This window comes from Danaus plexippus, chromosome 24 (genome assembly GCF_018135715.1).
Source record: "Danaus plexippus chromosome 24, MEX_DaPlex, whole genome shotgun sequence".
Taxonomy (NCBI): Eukaryota; Metazoa; Arthropoda; class Insecta; order Lepidoptera; family Nymphalidae; genus Danaus; species Danaus plexippus.
Genome location: NC_083552.1, coordinates 1116137 through 1137086, shown reverse-complemented (window position 1 = coordinate 1137086; position 20950 = coordinate 1116137). Strand labels below are relative to the sequence as shown.

General features: G+C 36.9%; 2 protein-coding genes across 4 annotated transcripts; one reads left to right on the top strand and one right to left on the bottom strand.

Annotated features, from left to right (window-relative positions):
- The first annotated feature begins 260 nt into the window (after positions 1-260).
- Positions 261-20356, top strand: LOC116775871 (protein MON2 homolog). 3 transcript variants are annotated; one of them, XM_061524322.1, is made up of 40 exons: positions 261-506; positions 1266-1397; positions 1712-1894; positions 2224-2353; positions 2444-2544; positions 2614-2739; positions 2826-2905; positions 3492-3621; positions 3761-3875; positions 4385-4446; positions 4522-4591; positions 7265-7361; positions 7725-7853; positions 8014-8096; positions 8188-8312; positions 8729-8848; positions 9134-9335; positions 10667-10800; positions 11035-11146; positions 11337-11378; positions 11784-11911; positions 12313-12414; positions 12745-12855; positions 13279-13454; positions 13626-13788; positions 14071-14203; positions 14361-14611; positions 14780-14914; positions 15123-15261; positions 15638-15740; positions 16271-16415; positions 16656-16826; positions 17058-17159; positions 17242-17345; positions 17523-17686; positions 18168-18275; positions 18648-18747; positions 19009-19121; positions 19293-19404; positions 19625-20356. In XM_061524322.1, exons 1-39 carry the CDS (start codon positions 387-389, stop codon positions 19400-19402), a joined length of 4851 nt encoding a protein of 1616 aa, XP_061380306.1. In that variant the 5' UTR covers positions 261-386; the 3' UTR covers positions 19403-19404; positions 19625-20356. The 3 variants fall into 3 exon arrangements, with proteins under 3 accessions (XP_061380306.1, XP_061380305.1, XP_061380307.1); XM_061524321.1 differs by having other exon boundaries at positions 9134-9341; XM_061524323.1 differs by lacking the exon at positions 11337-11378 and having other exon boundaries at positions 262-506; positions 9134-9341.
- On the bottom strand, positions 5315-7237 carry LOC133319502 (uncharacterized). Its single transcript, XM_061524324.1, has 5 exons — positions 7137-7237; positions 6875-6901; positions 6478-6598; positions 5962-6116; positions 5315-5652 (listed from the first exon to the last, which is right to left on the bottom strand). The coding sequence occupies exons 1-5, from the start codon at positions 7204-7206 to the stop codon at positions 5441-5443; spliced, it is 585 nt and encodes a 194-aa protein (XP_061380308.1). The 5' UTR covers positions 7207-7237; the 3' UTR covers positions 5315-5440.
- Positions 20357-20950: the final 594 nt, after the last annotated feature.

Genomic DNA, 20950 nt, shown 5'->3' with positions numbered 1-20950 from the left:
AATCCATAATGTTTCTTGTAAAATAATCTTCCGTAAAATATGTTAAGTAACGTATTATACGTTTAGAAATCTATACTTTTGGACAAAAACAGAAAATACCCTATTGAAATAATAGATTTATATAAAAATTAAACTTTTTAAAATTCTTTAAATATTACTAATATATTATTATTGATTGATTACTTAAAATATAGACATTGTATTCAAATAAAATATGTAAATGTCATTCTTTTAAGCTAACATTAAATTGTTGACATTTAGATAATGAAGAAATATTTCTGAACCGATTTGTGATGTCGATTGTGTTATGTGTACATGGCACATTTTAATTTGCCTCTTTTACGAAAAACATGAAGTGAAAGAAATATCATAATAAATATAAAAACATGGCTTTTGTCAGTGCTGTTACCGGCGATGACTCCACGAAGAAATTCATGGATGTCTTACAAAATGATTTCAAAACTCTCAGCTTAGAAACCAAGAAAAAATATCCTCAGATAAGAGAGGTACTTACCGTAATAATTAACAGTAAAAAGGAAACTATTTCACCTTCAATAACCAATACGAGCACAAAAAAATCCTTGCAACTTAATTTTTTTTCATATATTTGCACTATACATTTTCTATAATTTTTTCCATATCATATGATTATACCAGTGGTCAACCGCAAAAGAATAATTGTAACACAAATGAATATGTTATCATGATATTACAACGTAAATAAAATAGAGTGGTTAACTGACCTTGCCAAAAATACCAGTACAGGAAAAATAAAGTAAATTTGTTTAACAAAAAAATATCGTTTTTATATCACTTCAGTCTTTCAATATTATTTTTTAGGTTGACACAATTTTAATTTAATGAATATACTCACATAGAATTTTTATTATAATAATAACAATATGATACTAATAGGGTCTGCAACATTATAATCTGTATTATATTAATTTTAAATTACTTTTCCAATGAAATTATTGTAACTCATATATTCATATATTCAAGCCGCATTTGAGATCAGAGGTGCCTTCTTATAAATTTTTCCAAAGTTCAATGTTCTCTAACTTTGAATTTTAGGAGAAATATCCAAAAGATTTTAACATTAATATGAAATTTCTATAATAATATCATCAACGGACAAAAAGTTAATTAACACAAACACCATTATCGTCACAAAAATGCTTTCTACATTGTTATTTTTGTCTATTTTTAACTAATATAGAGAATTACATCTTTTCTGATCACCCTTTAAATTTTTCATCTTTCAGGCTTGTGATGAAGCCATAGAAAAACTAGCTTTGGCATCAAATAATCCACAAGCCTCGCTGTATGGTGTTGTGAACCAAATCCTGTATCCATTAGTCCAAGGATGTGAATCAAAAGACGTCAAGATTATTAAGGTAATTTTTTATTATATAGTAAATAATAAATACTTTTTTTAAATACTTGGCAATCATTTAACAAGGAAGTTGATAATTTCTCAATCAATCCGCTTATTTTATTAGGTTAAATCAATTAAGATCGTCACATATCTTTATTGAAGTTAGTTTTTAAATTATTATATAACAACTTACAAAGTATACAAATATAGTGCTGTTCTTTATTTAAAATGTCAATAATTAAATATAATGCAATAAAGATATGAAAAATCTATGTATTTTATGAGAATGTTGGAAAGTAGTAAATATATATATATGTTGCATATATATTTCAGTTCTGCCTCGGAACTATTCAGCGATTGATAGCCCAACAGGGAATAGATGCAAAAGGTGCTCGGCACATAGTGGACTGTCTGTACAACCTCGGCCATTCGGGAATGTTGGAATTAAAGTTATTACAAACAGCCGCATTATTGATGACAACCTCCGATCTAGTTCACGGAGACACCTTGGCCAGGGTGAGTGTTATATTGTGATGTTTATAGCTGTAACTAAAACATTTAGTACTATGTTGTATCAGTTAGACCTCATAAAATCATAGTATAGAAAATTCTTCTATTATCAGTCGACTAATCAAATCGTCAACTCCTGAAATTGATGTGAGATCTTTTTAAGTATGACCATTAACTATTGATCAATATTTAAAATTTGTGTATTATAAATTTTTTTTTTTTTGAAAATATTGTGAAAAGGTTTTATAAGAATAGATATTTGCTATTTATTTCTCATATTTTTTCTAGTTTTTGTTAACAGAGCTGTGATTAAAAACATTTGTAAATTTTTTTAGACTATGGTGCTCTGTATACGAATGGTGTCTACTACTGAGACTCGTGATATCAGTACAAGTCACGCCGCTGTGGCCACAGTACGACAGCTTGTAGCGCTTGTCTTTGAAAGAGCTTTAGCGGAAGCTAACGGTACATTATTGTTAACTTGCATGTAACAAGTAAAAAGGAGTATTTTCTAAAATAAAGCAATGTACACATGAGTGTAATTTTTTTTTACAGGAACGTTAAAAGTAAACCCAGCGGATGTGAGAATACAAGCAAACAGCAAAGCGCCTAAAGAGTTGAAACCGTGTGCTGTTGATGCATATCTTATATTACAAGTATTGACTTCTGCAACCATAATATTTGGGTAATTTTTTTTTTTTTTCATTATTTGTATATATTCACAGGATATAATACAATTGATAAACGGTGACGCTGCTAACTGGCTTGTGGGAATATCAGATGTACCAAAGACCTTCGGATTAGAGCTCCTTGATACAGTATTGACAGATTTTTCTGATGTTTTCTTTAAGGTAGGCTGTATGTTTAAAACTTGTGCCCTAATTGTAATAATATTTTTTCTGTAATATAAATGACTTCTATGTATATGGTATTCCAGATTTCAGAATTCCGTTTCCTGTTGAAGGAGCATGTGTGCGCATTAATTATAAGATTGTTCTCGCCTAATGTTAAGTACCGGTAAGTGAAGGCAATTTATATTTAACACCCTCTTATTCTCTAGACCAGAGGTTCCCAAACTTATTTTGTCTATTGCCCACTTTGAGAATAAATATTTTTTTGCGTTCCCATTCTTTCACCTACCTTCAACCTTACTGAAAAACCACTATAAGACATCCTCGTTAAGTGATATTACAAATCACCCCCCAGGCTTCTACCGAACGCCCCTATTTGTTTTTCTGGGTCTCTTACCACTCCCACAAGGAGACGTTGTCTCGCTTTGGGAAAGGCTGCTCTGGCTTCTACAACTTCTGTGTTGGGATCTTGAATTTTTAAGATTTCCTCCAAAATCACTTGCTTTTCATTTAAGGTTGTGCAAAACTATTTTCAGCTTTGGCGATATTACTAGTAACAAACATATGACATTGAAAAAATAATTTTTCGAATATATAATGTTATATACTTTCAATACTTACATTGTAGGTTGACACCAGCAACTGACAGTTGTGTTTAATGTTCGGAGACGTTAATGAGACGAGTTATTATATGAAAAATTATATTAGTATATATATGTCATGATATGTGTGCACTATGTTTCTGTTCGTAGGGCTGCCTTCCCGTCTCCCCACATTCCGGGCGGCGGCGCGGCCCCGGGGGCGGAGCGGCCTCATTTCCCGGTGACCATGCGACTGCTGCGGCTCGTGTCGGTCATCGTACATAAGTATCACGACGTACTGGTTAGTACTTATACGACATTACAACTGTCGAATGAAACCCATACTGATAGTTACAGCCAATGACCGTGTGCCATCAAGAGTCTTACTTAAGGTTTCAAACTGTATAAAAATGTTAATATAATATTTTTTCATTATCCAGATGACCGAGTGCGAGATCTTCTTATCCCTGAGCATCAAGTTCCTTGATCCTGATAAGCCGCTATGGCAGAGGGCGCTGGCGCTGGAGGTTCTACATCGGATGACCGTACAGCCTGGTGAGAGGGGAGGGGAACTCAAGGGGGAGCTGGATAAGATGCTACTGATAGATACTCGGAAAGGGACTATTGTAGACGGAAGGAGGGGGAAGGGGGTGGAGCTTATTTTTTACTGATGACACTTTATGATAGAGAGGGGGGGGGCAGAAATAAAGCTAATGTGAACAGAATATAGACGTATAGTTTGTTATGATGGTAATAGAAAAGCAATTGTAGGGTAGATTGAAAAGAATTCTTTGAATATAATAGCTGATACCCGCGACTTCGTTAACGCTTGGTTCGTCCAAAAAAACACGTCATGGAACACTTAGTGTCTACAAAAATTGTTTTATCTTAAAGCCTTTCCAAGTATATATGGAATTAAGAAACATTATTTTTTTTGGTAATGGCCCAGTATCTAAGAAACAAAACTTAAAAGTCCATTATATGATTTAAATATCACTTTTTAGAGATATAATTTATCTAAGACCGTAAAGTATTTAGTAATTCAAACGTGAATCTGGTTTCAGATCTACTGAAAGCGTTTTGCGAATGCTACGACATGAAGCCGCACGCGACCAATATATTTCAAGTAAAGCAAAACATATTGAAACTTTAAAAGATGCCTTTGATTCATAGCGATGCTTTAACCTCGGTTGCGTTTCAGGACATAGTGAACGCTCTCGGAGCGTATGTGCAGAGTCTGTTCGTGGCGTCCCAGGTCAATACTTCAGCCGGTAGGTCATTCCTCTTATTTATAATCTGTTTAAGTCAATAAAGTTTACTTCTCATATAAATATTTACAAAGAAACTAAATTGATAAGAGAATCAATGGGAACATCTTGTAAGTAATAACCTTAGAGAGAGGCTTTAAGTTACATGTCCCTCATCTTCCTGCATCAGCTGATTAATATATATATATATATATATATATATATATATATATATTATTTGACTTTTTTGATGATTTTAGACTAAAATATTTATTTATAGTGATCTCCTTAGTTGTAGTAATAGATGACCACACGCATCCTTTCGCTCTCAGTTAAAACAGTATTTTATAAGGCATTTATAAAGTAAGTAAAAGTCAATCATGGTAGAGTCGCTGTTATTCTAAATATTTACTTAGAGAATAACAAGGTTATGTGAAAATAATGTGTAACAATCAATACACTGACTTAGGCATTATAATTACATCCTCTGCTCCGCCTAAACTGCCATTCCTGTGTGGAAACAATGTTTAAAATAGATTAAAACATTAGACAATATTTCATGGGATTGTTCATTCAATGTCTTTTGGGAACCGATTTTAATAAGAACTCTTTATATTAGACCTCGTTGCAAAAATGATTTATTTTTCTTTAGTTTCCTAATTAATTGACATTCAGACCTTTTTCTATACCCATGCTAGTAACAAAAAAGTTTTGATCTTTACCAAAAGAATAATATTTTTTTTTGGTTTATTTTTGGCTTATGATATACTGCCTTTATTAGAAGAAAAAGGTGAGATATTAGTATGTTAACAGTATTCAAGCAACTATGAGAGTAACTGTGAAATGCACGCCACAAATTCCATATTAGATTTTCTAGTTTTTTAATAAATCCTCGTCGAGGTAATCCTTTCTCTCCTCATTATCATAATAGTCTATATCCGGTATGTTCTGAAATTTACGATCCGCGTCGTCATCCATCGGATCTGGAGGTGGACCTTCCACGGTCACCTTACGTAGTAATACCTCATAGTCTTCATCTTCATCCAAAAAGGATTGCTCATCCACACTAAGTCCTATGGGCGACCCTGATCGAGAGATATTCCGTATTACTACTCACAAAATGTACGAGACGGTTCAAAGTCTAACTACGGATCGAGAAAAATAATTCAAAGTTATATAATACTGGTATTTTCCTGTTGCTGTTGTCTGTACGCCCGAAAATTCCTTGGACCAAAATAAACTCATATGGTATAAGTCTTCCAATTTATATATAATTAAAATTATGTATCGTTTATCTGTTAGAATAGTAAACACATGGGCTTCACTATTTCCGTATAACACTATAGTAGGAAAGTGACATCAATTTCCTGCGTCTAACAACTGGCACAATATACCCCAATATCTTCCGATGCGCAGACTGGACACATTGTTATGATCTTGTGTCAGTATCTCCAGATAGATTTCGATGAGCGGCAGACATTTACGCATGCAGCCCTCGTACGTACCGAACCTGTTGCCACGCCAGTCCACCGGACAACCGAGGCGTTCACTGGGATTGTGATAAGAAAATTAAGGACTAGCAACAATCCTGAGCTTGACCTGAGGAAAAGTAACCGTCAAGGGACGATGATGTCCATTACTGCTTTGAAGTTTACTGCTGGAATTAGCTTTCCTAAATTGCCACAACTTTAAGGTTTTAAATTACTTATACTTCTTGGAAGATTTTCTTTACGTATTTTCTCAAAATTGTAGCACATTTATTTTATATGGTTATTTTTGATGAAACATCTTTGAGACAAACAAAGAGCTTTAACCGAATTCATACATTATCAGGTGAAGGCTTAACGGGAACTATCGTTTAATATGATTAACCGCTGCCTTATTAATGTCAGCATAACCTTCGCACGTACGTGCAATTCTGAATCTGGAACACAAAGCTCCACACAGGCACCACCGGCTCCATGCACAGGCCGGGCGTGTAGCGACGGGTGCAACGAACGAAGTTGCCGTGTTTGGACCTTCTTCTAGGCTCTATGAATTAAAGGTTTTACATGTTTTCCGGGAAACAGAAGGAGAAAATGGAAGATACATTCAAGATGTCATGGTTTCTCTAACGACCATGTTAACCGCCTAATATTTTCTGGATATGAAGTTAGCGGATTATGAATATAGAAATGTATTTATTCCTTTGAAAGAACAAGAAAAATACGTTTTTACTTCCACCATTTTCCATAACTCCGGCCTAACAAACTCTAATTTTCCTACACATATTAAATTATTTCAATAGCTTCAATACTAAGAACTCACCAAGTGGACTGCCTGTTGGCTCATTTTCTGAAACACAAAGAAATTGATAGAATACTAGTTTAAATTATTATTATTTACAAACTAGATTTAACAAAACCCTCTTTGTTAATGTCTGATTTCTTTACAAGTTTCTCATATCGAAAAAAAAAGCCTACTCAAACTATATCGATGTCAAATAAAAAATGCCTCCAAAATTCAATGTCAATCAAACAATAGAACTTAAAGAGAATAAAAGGCAATAAAAGAAAAACGAAACACCTACTCGGATCTCGTCGAGTCTCATACAGTCCTATAAGACAAAAAATAACCAACAAGCCAAATATCTTCTCCATTGACACATCGAGTCTAGACCGTATAGATTAGATTGTCATTCTTTTTGTTTCATTCCAGGCTCATCGAGTATCCCTCAACAGGCTGGTTTCTACTGGAAGGGAGTCTGGTTGCCGCTGTGTGTGACCTTCGAACCGGGCGTAGCGAAATCTGTATAGTGAGGACATATTTTTATATGATTAGTTGTTTTTGCGACTTCGTCTATTTGGAGCTCCGAATTGGCTTCGGATATAAAATTGTAGTGTACTTTTGGTTACCAACTGACAAGCGCTGTTTATAGTCTGTGACATGTGATTCAATACGAAATAAAGCTGTGTTCCTCAGAATGTTTCAGGGATTTTTTGAATAGATTACAAACTATATAACTTTGTAAGCTACATCTCTTGAAAGTCTAATCAAAATCTGTTTAATATTTTCTGCCTGGAACATCAGCAAACATTTTAAACCATCACAACTTTTCTCATTTAACAGTGGGATTGGTAGTCCCATTCATCATGCGGGATATTTTGCTTTTTTGCAGTATAGAGATGTTGGACAGGACGGAGGCGCCCAGCATCCAGGAAGGCTACGGCATCTCGGTCGCTTACGCCTGCCTCGTCGAGATAATACGTTCCATAGCTATCACCATCGAGGGAGAGGAGTACTTTAGGTGAGATTTTCAAGATAGTTGTGGCTTGATATATAGTATATCTACAAACGTTAATAATGTATTACATATAAATTATTCACACCGGCACAATGAACTCACAAGAAAAAATATTATTATACAATCGTTGTAATATTTGAATATTTTTTTTTCATTCCCTTAGACTTCAAGAACTCTACGACGATACACAGAACGACGACGAGAAAGAGGTTAATTCTAATAGGACGACTAATAATAATATGAAAGGTAAGCTTTTAATGATATAAATATATATATATATATATATATATATATATATATATATATATATGTTTCTTATGTCTTATATTTATTATAGATAGTAATAGTAAAGCGGACACCAAGGAGTTAACCAACAACGGTCATTCTACCGCGGACCAAAACTCTAACGTGATGAAAATACAACCAGACGACGAGGACAGGGAGAGACAGCTGAAACTACAGGTATGTGTGACGTCACTCACACGACACGTCTATGATGAAGTTAAACAATAGATTTTTAATTTATCTGATAGTGCATGTGTTTGGAATAAAATTTATAGAGCATGTCTTACAACATCCGGTGTGGCGTGTTTAATAGTCCGAGAATATATATCAGGGGTCGGAAATGACCCGACTCGCTTCCATAAAATTATTTCAGTCAGCCTGTGGAATAGGATTTTATGTAACAAGTATCTCGTCTAGGCCCAATCGAGATTTTTATACAAAAATAACAATTACAAGAAAGTATGGGTTTATTTTTGTTTATAGCGAACAAGAAAATCTTTAGCATCGTCACATTTTAATTCCTTTAAATATTGATGCAAATTTGGTTAAATTTCTTTGGTTTGTTAAGTGGTTTATTAATTATTTTTGCGTAGCTGATCAAGTCATCGTGGTGTGGTCTAGTGTGGGGACTGTCGGTGCTAGCGGAGGCCAGCATCGGGGAGTTGGAGCACGTGCTGCGAGCCGTGCAGACCCTGGCTAGAGTTAGTGGGAAGGTAGGGCTCCGACATGTGTCACTCATATCGCAATCTTTACTTTACAGAAATGACAGTCGTATTCATTCCAAATTGGGAAACTATTTTCTTTGTTCCGAGCTTTTTAATACGGAAAAATTTTCATCAAATTTTTTTATATTTATGGTAATAAAATATATATGCCATCAAAAATGCTAGCAATATATTGTAAAAAAAACTTTAAATCAAGACACAGAATAGCTATAAGTAGTATTAATTATTACATGTAACATAAAATAAAAGTAATAACTTCCCCTTCCATTTCAGATGGGCGTGACCAACGCGCGTGACGCATGCGTGGGCGCATTGTGTCGGTGTGCGCTGCCCGCGCAGTACTGTGTCCCTGTCCTGGGCGCTCTGGCCGCCCTGGCGTGTCCCTGGCCCGGGGCCCGACCCCCAGCCCCCGCCCCGGACCTAAGACACCACGTGGTGTGGGTCGGCACCCCGCTTCCGTGCTCGCAGCCGACAGGTGACAGTTAGTGAATTTGTATAGGGTGTATTCGGTTCGCTCACGCTTCACGGTGGTTTGTTCGGTTCTTGTGTTAATGCTCTCACAGTTGCTTTGGGTTCTATAAAAAATGTTTATTAAAAATTAAAGTGTTGAAAGTTAAAGACAAAGATTTTAAATCAAAACACAACTGTTTAACTCAACGACAAGAAATAAACAAATAATGAGTCTGATGAGAGACTCTTCCATTTTAAATATTTGTGACAAAATTTAAGATGAGGAGAGTCCTAAAATATATTTTGATGATAAAAGAGAATGTCATGAGAAAGATAATGACTGTATACAGTTGTGTCTGAGCTGTATGGAGGGTAGACTGATAAATGCAACATTTTCCTGTATATTTGTTATGTTTTTATATGGTAAAGTTTCTGCTTTGCACGTTTTTATGGGAACACTAATGTATGTGTGGGCAAGAGAATTTGTTTGAATAGTTCAACATGTGATGGGAATATAGCTCTTATTTCTAACAAGTAAGACCACTGAGACATAAATATCGCATGGTACATTTAAATCATAGTAAGTGATATATTTGTGCTGAATGTACAACGTCGCTGGTTCAGAACTGGATTATCTATTATTTTCTCAGTTCTAGACATAGTAGTAATTGCCTTGACGCTTTAATAACAGTCTTATTGTTTTAGACATAGATTTCACAATCACTTTGGTTATAATATAGTTTTACAATCAAGCAATGAAGACTATAACGTATTGATAGACAGACAGACAAAAATTTATATTTCTTAGAACAAACAGTCTTATTAGATAAATCTAAACTAGTGTACTTCTTGAAATAGTAGTTAATATCATCTGTATATAAATACCGCTGCCTTTAGTTGACTTCTCTAACAATATAGCAGTGTAACTGCAATTTGTTAATAGCACTCAAGTGCCTACAGATCCGCATGTTTTAAATATTATATTTGACACTGACTTCATTAAAGACAGTACTCTGTTAATATTAATCGAGACAATTTTTTTGACAAAATATGAGGTAACCGGCCCTGTACTATCGTTTAACCTCCTGTCAGCTCATGAACAGATTCCAATTATTACCTTTGGTTTCTTAATCTGTGACGTTTTGTACTTAGACGTATTAAATGTTTATTTTGCTTACTTTAAGTGATGTCTTTGGCAATCTCACTCAAGTATCCTTCTTTCGGAAAAGACTATAGTGGGTGTAAATTTATATTAAATAATCTCAATGTGTTATGAATTAAATTCAAATGTTCTGTAATCTATTTTCATAACTTGCACGCCCTGTATAAGTTCATGTTCTTTCTGCCCACCCTCAGGTCAGCAGCAGTCGTTTGTGATGGTGACGTCACGCCACGTGTCCGCCCTGAGAGCACTGTTGACAGCTGCCGCCCGGGACGGGGACGCCCTGCAGCACGCCTGGCTGCCGGTGCTGACCACGCTGCAGCATCTGGTTAGGAGCAGCACTGTTACATATAGTTGAATGACCGCAAGGACATCATTCGTAACATGCTGTGTAACAAATCAAAAAACTGAAGAGTTAATTTTTATTTAAGAGACCCTGCAGGTTAAAAGCTTTTGTAACACACAAGTCGATATTTCCCCGGTAGATGGCATAGAATTAATTGATTAATGAAGATTAATTTTTGTATAAGACTTGTCTTATATAGTACATGATGTTGGTTAGGTGTGGATCCTGGGTCTGAAGCCGTCTACCGGCGGCAGTATGAAGGCGAGTCGGGCGAGCGCTGACGCCAACGCTGTCATGAGCACGTCCGCGGTCATGGCCGATCTGCCGGGTAAGAATCGACCTTATGGGCAAAGAAATAGAGTTGAAAACAATCATGTCATGTAGAATTCATCACTTTAACTGGATTATAGTTTGGCTTTGATGTTTGCTCATAGATAAAATCTTTCGATAAAGCTTGATATATACAAGGAGCTATGATATGTTTATACTTGAGCGTGTTATAATAATGTTATTTTCAGGTCAGCAAGTCCCCGTGGCGGAGTCGCTGGGTGTGATGAGCGGTACAACAATGAGTTCTAATATTTTATGTCTATTTGGAATGTGTGCACAGCTTTATATACAGATACATTCCAAATAGACATGGAATCGGGTCGTTTGGGATGTTTGTAAAGTCAACTTTATGCCGTTGATATAGAGTCGTTTTTTCTAACTAGCTTCTGTCCGCCGCGTTGGGATGGCGCTTGCTGGCCGTGTTTTATAATCGCACATTTTGTTGTCGCAACGCAACTTTGTTATACAAACCTATCGTAAAACGATCACTATGTAGCTATATATATATATGTAATGGAATGCTTCAGAGTTCAGACACAGCGTATGTAAGATGCAATGATAATTTTGGTATGACTCCCGCTTGTGCATGTTGTGTGTGTGAATATTTTATTATCTGTGTTTTATAATGTCCTCAGCGTTGTCGGCCATGTTGTCACGTGTTTTCGAAGCGTCCAAGAACTTGGATGACGTGGCCCTTCATCATCTGATCGACGCCTTATGCAAGCTGTCCAACGAGGCGATGGAGTTGGCTTATTCTAATAGGGTCAGTTATAATATAATTCACTTTATTAGCTGTTTAGTAGCTATTAGGTTGTAAAGAATTAATTTAAAAGTATGTTTATTGGATATTGCTTGGGATCGTTTCGTTCTATGAATTGTTACCAACGAATTATCGACAACTTTTTAGGACCTGTTCGTGTAGGACAAAATTTCTTTGGTGAAATCAATAAGAACGATATTATATGTAAATAACCAGCATTTGTACCTGTCTTATATTTTTATTCTGTATATATTACTATAAACTTAAACATAATCAAAAAGTAATGTTCTCTAAACTGTTTTATAAACTTAGAGTTAAATATGAACCTAGAGCATTTATATATAACATAAGATCCAGTCATGCCATATGAAGTCACCATCATATAAGCATTGTTGTGTCCCCAGGAGCCGTCCCTCTTCGCTGTGGCCAAATTGTTGGAGACGGGTCTAGCCAACATGCACCGCATAGAGGTCATGTGGAGACCCATCACGAATCACCTCCTGGAGGTAAGAATTTATATATATATATGTGTGTGTGTGTGTGTGTGTGTTTGTGTGTGTGTGTGTGTGTGTTAAATGTTACATAGGCTACTCTATTCCATTATTATATGTCAGAAAGTTGACTGTTGTCAAAACATGACCAGAAGCTGTACACTACTTATAAATTAAAAAAGCTTCTACATTTAAAAATCAAATATTTGGAAGTCACCGTTTTATTTGTAATGAATATTATGTGATATATGAAAATAGACTAAATAAAATCTTTAGAAGAGGAATTAAATGGAAATAACTCAGTCACAAGTTACTATGTAGTTCCTATATAAATAATTGTTCCAGGTCTGCCAGCACCCTCACATTAGGATGCGGGAGTGGGGGGTGGAGGCCATCACCTACCTGGTGCAAGCGGCCTTCCAATACCATCACAACCATCCTGAACTCGTCACTGAGGTATGAGTCAAGACAGGTGGTAAAGTCTACATGTAAATAGCTTCTTAAGAGGAAAAATAAATACTCTCAGGAATTCAACAAGAAGACACTCCTATTTAATTTCTATCGGTAAATGGAAAAGGGGGGGGGTTCTTTATCTATAAGGAATTCCATTATTCCTCCTCCCTCCTATTTCATCTCTTTTCCTATTATAATTTTTCCCCTTTCTTCCCAAATCCTAATAAGAATTAAGGCTTACTTGTAGTTCCGCCCTCAGTAGACAATCAAGTGAATCTTATGCTATCTTCAGAAAAAAGAGATGTTGTGGTTTACCAAAGTAAAAGTGCGAACACAAGTTGTTGAAAATCAATGCAAACCTGAGTGTAGGTGACGATGATAGTTTGCGCTAAAATCCTATCTTGATTTGCTGGTGTATGCTTCCAGGCCCGTGAGCGCCTGGTGCTAGAACCTCTGGGAGAGCTGTGCTCCGTTCGTCACTGTGACGTGAGAGCCAGACAGCTGGAGTGTGCTGCGAGACTGCTCCACTCCAGGGGCGACCAGCTGGGAGCCGCCTGGCCGCTCATGATGGAGATCATATCGGCTATCGGCGACCATCACAGGTAAAGTGAAGTGAATTTCCTTCTTTTACATGAGCATGACAATATTGTGCTCGATGCCACACATAATATATATATATATATATATATATATATATATACATATATATAGTTATATATGTAAGTGTATATATTAAAATCTGCTTCACCCCTTCCCCTCTCGCCTCTCCCCAGTGAGCAACTTGTGCGCTCAGCGTTCCAATGCGCCCAGCTGGTGGCGGGTGACCTCCTGGGATGTGCAGGTCCCAGGTGTCTCCGACGAGTGCTGGCCGCTGCGGCCGCCTTCGCCAGACAGACCAAAGAATTGAATATCAGTCTCACAGCTGTAGGACTGATGGTGGGTAGTCAATCAGATTAGTTTTTCTTTCTTGTTTTTGGATGGTAAAAGTGCAAATAGTTCATAGACGGTCACTGGTCATCACGACTCATATACAAGATGAGGTGTTAAAATGGTTTTTCTATCATCTTTGAAGGTCAAAGAAAGGTTATAAATTTCTATTGAAATTATTCTTTAATTCTAACACTTCAATGTAGGAGACAATATATTTCTTGGCCGTCATTTTCTCAATAATGTATTGAATTATAATAATTTTCTAACTAATTCTGTTCTCGCTTCCAGTGGAACATCTCGGACTACTTGTACCACAACCGCGACAAGCTGTCAGCGGCGCTGGTCAACGAGTCGGTGCCGGATGTCCAACCCGACCTTCCGCCTCTGGATCGACTGTGGATGTGTCTCTACATACGACTCAGTGAGACTCGGCTATTAATAACTGACTCAGTTCATATTAATAAACTTATTGCCAAAGTAAACACTTCACTAAATGCACCATAATAAAGCTTGTTTTATAATGCATCTTATGTAACAGTCCATATGTATATTATTCATGACTGGTTCTGTATATCCAGGTGAGCTGTGCACGGAGGCCCGGGCCCCGGTCCGCCGCGCCGCCAGCCAGACCCTGTTCAGCTGTATCGGTGCTCACGGGTCCCTGCTGGGCCGGCCCGCCTGGCGATCACTCTTGGCCGTGCTGTTCCCCATGTTGGACCAGGTCCGGAGGCACTCGGACGTGGCCAGCTCGGAGAAGGTGGACACGGGGGAACACATCCTCATACACCACACCAGGAACACCGCGCAGAAACAGTGGGCGGAGACACAGGTGGGAGATAACTGGACATGGAACTTAGAATCGTTTAGTGACCTCAAAGACTATCGTATTCGTTGCTATGAAACTAATATTAAAAATTAATATGTTCTTGCTAAAACTGTCCCTGGATTCCGTGTATCGAAGTGAAGTGAAGTTATATTCCAACACCTGTGTTTCCAGGTGTTGACGTTGTCCGGGGTGTCCCGCGTGTTCCACTCCAGGTTCCAGCTGTTAATGACTGTTGGTGACTTTATCCGCTCGTGGGTCGCTCTACTAGACTACATCACAGATTTCGCGCTCAGACGAAGTCACGAGGTATTATAGTATTTGAGTTTCGCTGTATCAAATACAAGACTATTGTCATTAATAATTTCATAGAATATATCACTTATTTAGTAATATCCCGATATGTATAACTCTATCATTAAAAATGCTCTCTCACTTGGTTGTGTTAAGGGAGAGCAGACTCTACGAATAATTTATTTAAAAGTAATATAAGCACATCACTTTTTCGTTGTTCCAGGTGTCGGTGGCGGCTCTCAAGTCGTTCCAGGAGGTGGTGTCGGCTGCAGGTCGAGCGGAGGGCGAGGTCCCGCGCCGCGTGTGGTCGGCCGCCTGGAACGCCTGGACGGCCATCGCCACGGGGCTCGCGACTCCACCTGGTATGATATAGGATATAAAAGACGTTTAAATTGTGATCACACTAGGAACAGGAGCAAAAGCATTAGTGTTCCGATGTCCCAAAGGCAGGTCGCAGGTCGCAGGTTCAATTCCCATCCGAACAGATGATTTTTGTATTCCATCCACTGGAATATAATTTCAATCATTATCTAAAATTTGTTGTAATGTTAAATACATTGTAATAAGGATTTTATAAAAATGACTAATCAGTGAACTTAGTTAAAATAAAGTCCCTAATAGAGACGAGTTACTTTGGGACATATAATTTTATTTGAAATAAGAATATTATAAGTTTTCATGTGTGAATATATGACCAGTGTTTATAAGATTTATTAATATAAAGTTCGCATTATACAGGGTGTGCGGACGACAAGCCCGCGGAGCTGTTCTCACCGTCGCTGAACTTCCTCACCACCCTGGTTCAGATCTTCCCCCTCATCTTCCAACACATACGACCCACGTGAGTACTTTTATTATAACAAGGAATATTTAAAACTATCACTGCTCAATTATCTGACGCTTCAGCGAGTATTCATGGGAATAAAACTAATATTTTCGGTTTTACTTCGAGTTTTAATTTATGTCAACTAAATACTTTTAACCATAATCATGAGTGAGGGCGCGGGTTCGAAACCTGATCTTTTCCGAGTCATATGTACTTTCTAAGAGTGTTTAGACACCACTGACGGACGGTGAAGGAGAACATCGTGAGGAAACCTGGTCTTATACATTCAAATTATAAGATTGAAATCGCCAACCCGTCTTGAGCAAGCGTGGTGATTAATTCTCTAACCTTCTCCATGTAAGAAGAGGCCTTTGCACAGCAGTGGGCTCCGATGGGCTGATGATAATGATGATGATACGTATAGAAGACTGTTTTCGAATTTTTGTATGCATTTAATTTTATATGAGACCAAATCAAAAACTTCGACATATGGTATAATGTTTGCGACATTTTAACGTATATTTATACAATATTTTGTTATACAGATTCACGGCCGCGGACGTTGAGAAGCTGGGATCGTGTTTGTCCACGGTGTGCAGTGTGGAGCCCTCGGCCTCCGCCCTGGACAGCATCGGGGCCGCAGCACCAGTCAGTCTACACGCGTTACACTGTCTCGACACAGTGCATAAGGTACATTAAAATCACAGGCAGAGTTACTCTATGTATGTTACAAATACATGGAGCGTGTTGATACGTAGTCAATACGAATTATTGTACGCTGTGAAGTGACGCGCCCCACCCCAAGGACACGTACAGTGGATAACGATCAATTATTACTTGGCTTATATTTTCTAAAACCAGATTTCGATCCTTCTCATCACTTCCAAAGATTTAATTTCATAGTCACAACGATATCCTACACGTCCCCAGGAAGCTTTGGTCCGGCACGAGTTACTGCCAGCTATGTTCGGTGCCCTGACGTGTCTCGCGGCCGCCGCCTCCGAGCAGCCCTCCGCGGCCGTGCGCTGCCTGGCCGCGGCCGCCAACCTGTACCGAGCGGCGCCCGCTCCCAGCGCGCACCAACTGCCTACACTCATGAAGGTGGAAACGACCGACACACAGACGCACGCACGCATATGCACACACACATACACACATGAACCCATACGCTGGCAATTATTATTTATTGTTATATTTTATTCAGTTGTTATTTAAAAGATACGGATCTGTAAACATAAACACAAACTTAGTGACACTGGTGTAATACTTTCCTGTCGTCTCTATTGGAGGGTATGCTGGCTTTTAAATATATTCCTTACATGTATAACACAGGCGCTACACTCGGCTGTCCGCCTGTGTCCGGAACGACGCCGCAACGAGCGAGACAGAGAGGGAGGGGACGAGCCCGCGCACACCACCGCCCTCTTGTTACAGGTGATGACACTAATATCCACAACGCCTTACAATATAATGGTCAATGATGTGGGATTGTGTTATTGCTATTTAATAATCACAGGTGCTAGCGACGGGGCTGCCTCTAGCGCGAGAGCATCCAGACGATTACAGCGAGTTCTGGGAGATGCTGCCCGAAGTACTGGAGACATTCATGTTCGAACCGCCGTGAGTTTGTAAATACTTATAGAAAATAATGACACTCTCTCTATATATGTATATACTATGTGAATTTTAACTTCATCACGAAACAATTGCTTAAACTGACTTAATAGCTGAAAAATTGTTTCTTTAAGAATTACAATATATATTTATATGTCAAACACGGTGTTTTATCAATTCCAGAGTGGGTGGTAGCGCTCAGGCTTGTGAGGTGGTGGGTGTGATCCGAGATGAAGTGCTGCGAGGAATCCCGCGACCTCCTCAGCGACCGGCGACAAGACTGCTGGCGCTCGTGAGGGCTGGTTCCATGCATCACACCAGACCTCACACTGTACTCACTAGAGATCGTTAGTATAATACAATACATATGGCTTAAAGCAACATTGAATTGACTTAAAGTAGTGAAAAATTTACATGTTGGTAAATTTTTTTTTACCAACATGTAAAATTTTGTACTATACCTGTTCCCAACCTTTCCTATCATTTCCTTATTCCCACCCCTCCCTTTTCCTCAATAAGTAAGGTTGGCAACGCATCCGTGACATCTATGTTGCGGATGTCCAAAGGGCGACGGTGACTACTGCCCATCAAGTAGGCCGTCTGCTCTTTTGCCACCTTTCACATTTTATATATATTGCTTAAAATGTGCTATATTTACATATAATTATCAGTCTACATCACTGAAACAACTTAGAAAACATTCGTTTCGATATAGTGTGACCTTACAGAATCTTTTTTTTTATTTCTATAACACATTCGCTGATAATACTGAATACTATATTGTAATTTTGCCTTAAGTACAGAATATATATTAATGTATATCCACAGAGAACGAGCAAGAGTTGAAGGAGAGAGAGGAGTTTGCTAGAACGTGTTTCGAGACTCTGCTACAGTTCTCTATGCTGGAGGACATGGACACACTCACCACCGCTGAAAGTAAACTTATACAATACTTACATAGAAACATCAAAGTATGTATGTATGTTGTTGCGTTACACAAAAACTACTGAACGAAAATTTTATGTAACTTCACAGTTATATAGCTCAGACGTTAAAATAATATACTAACTATAATTTATGACTGAAATTATGTGTGATTGTCATATAGTATTAGAGATTTGCAACTATTTTGTATGGAGTCACGTGACACATCATGGTATAGCTACCCGTGGGTCACCAGGTTTATTTTTATGTACACATTGTTAATGTCTCTGAAACTCTCAAAAATCTGATGAGATAAGAATTGATATACAATATAAATATTATTCACCCAAGTAACAATAAGTAATTTATTGTACATTGTTTTAGACGACAGCGATCCCCTGGCGATAATGCCTCTACTGGACCGCTTCCAGGAAGTTATAGCGAAGTACAGTAGAGACGAGGAGAGTACGGAACCTATACCCAGGTAGAGAATTATATATAATATATATATATAAGATATAATAATAGTTTTAACAGATGTAAATTCACTGTTATGTCCATAATTCAGTATTGTATAGAAGAATATTGGAGTAGGAATAAAAAATATATATTAAATTTATGAAACTACTAAAACGTTAGAGAATTCAATATTTGAATTTCGTAGGGAAATTTGTATGTGATAATTTGACACATGAACGAATCATATCATATCATATCATATCATAAGGTTATCATATCGTTGCAGACAACAAGTGTCCGAGGTGTCGTTCGTCCTGCGTGCGGTGGCGTCTCTAGCCGGTGCTATGTTGAGGGCGCCGCGAGGGAGAGTCGACGAGGCGGCCTGGGAGAAACTTATCGGTAACAAACATAATATAAATAATATTATATATATTAGTATATTAAAATATTTCTTGGACTACGCATACATTATAAGCAGATAACAACGCCTTGAATGATCATTGATTTAAAAGTAAATGAGACTAATTTCTTATTTCCAATATCAACATTATACAAGTTATCTTATAACAGGCGTGTATCCGTCACTCGTCCGTCTGTCAGGCGGGGCGCGGGCGGGGGCGGCGGGGGCAGCCCTGAGGGAAGCCCTGATGCAGTTCGGAGCGCTACTGGCGCCGCCCTAGCGGTGAGAGAGATAAACAATGTTAAACTAAGTTTATAATGATATCAATGCTTAACTAATTTATTAAACAGAATCATGGCTCACGATAATGTAATAGAAGAGATATTTGAAAACTTCTGATATATACTTACATATATATAAATATGCAGAGATATGTTGATACGTAATTGGGAATAAAAAAAGAATTTTATACAAAACTGTCTCTGACACAACCTTGTTACAGTGTGCCCAGCATCGCTAATGTGAAATGAGTCTTATCACGAGGCGGTAAGGCGTGGATTCGTTTAGTCGGCCGAGGCTGTAATCGTTCTGTATATAATTTTGTAAAATATATAATTTTATCGATTAAAATGTGTCATATTTTTACGTTGAAACGAAAGTTGTTATGCAATACTTACGGAACATTTAATTTATTTATTATTATGTTAGATGGTTATTAATATTGATTTTGTTTTGTTTAATTTAACGCGATGTAATGCTTTTATTGCTCATAGTTCGAAATAATATCGACATCGAATAAATAGTTACGGTATAGCTGTTGTTGTTAGGAATCATATACATTTATACACACCGATTAAAACACATTAGCTGTGGATCTTCCAAACGAAAATGTAGATGTCGCTAGTGGTCATTGTTACTTTTATACATTAATATGAAAAAAAGTCGCTTAGAATTAACAATCAAGATATTATTAATTGTACAGAGCTGGATAGTTTTAAAAACGTGGCTCTAGCTTCAGCAACAAACACAATGTATTTAAAGATATATAAAATAAAATTGTACTAATAGAAATTCCATTTATTTCGTCATTCCAGAATATATTTTGTTCTGTCTTTTAGAGTATTATAAACTTAATTTCTGTTTATACGTAAATTAATTATATTTGTATCAATATATATATTATTTTGTATTGTGAATCGACTGATTTGAAAATAATAAAAATTTAGTATGAGAATATATTTTTCTAACCTAATACCTCATTGTGAAGCCAAATGGAAGAGGTTTAAAGTAGCCGTTTTATTTCTACGCCACTTATGAACAATATTAGTTTTTAAAAAATCATCACAATCAAATTAAAATTGTAATACATGGGAACTGTGACGTCATTGAATAGTTGATTGAAGTGTATTTAAATAAATAAAATTTAAAAAAAAAAATCATTTTATTATTTTCCCTCCAATGACTTGTCAAACTTGTCATGCTGTCTCTGTCGCTCAGAGGGTAAATGAGTGAGATATATTTTTACCATTGAATAAAGGATTTTTATTCAATACCAGCATTAATTAAATATTAGATTAAATTAGGTTAAGTCTCAGCCCGTCTAATTCGTTACATTTATTAAAACTGGTACGAGAAATCTTTTTTTTTTTATTTTATGTTTAGAAATGATATTTTTAAAACAATGCTACATTAATTATTTATTCTAATCCTTAAACATTTTCTCTTCCTTAAATAACCTTAAAATTTTAAATTAATTACTTGTCTTCCCTATCTTTTATTGTGTATATCTATATCCTGTACAACCAATTTTATTATAATTAATCTGTAA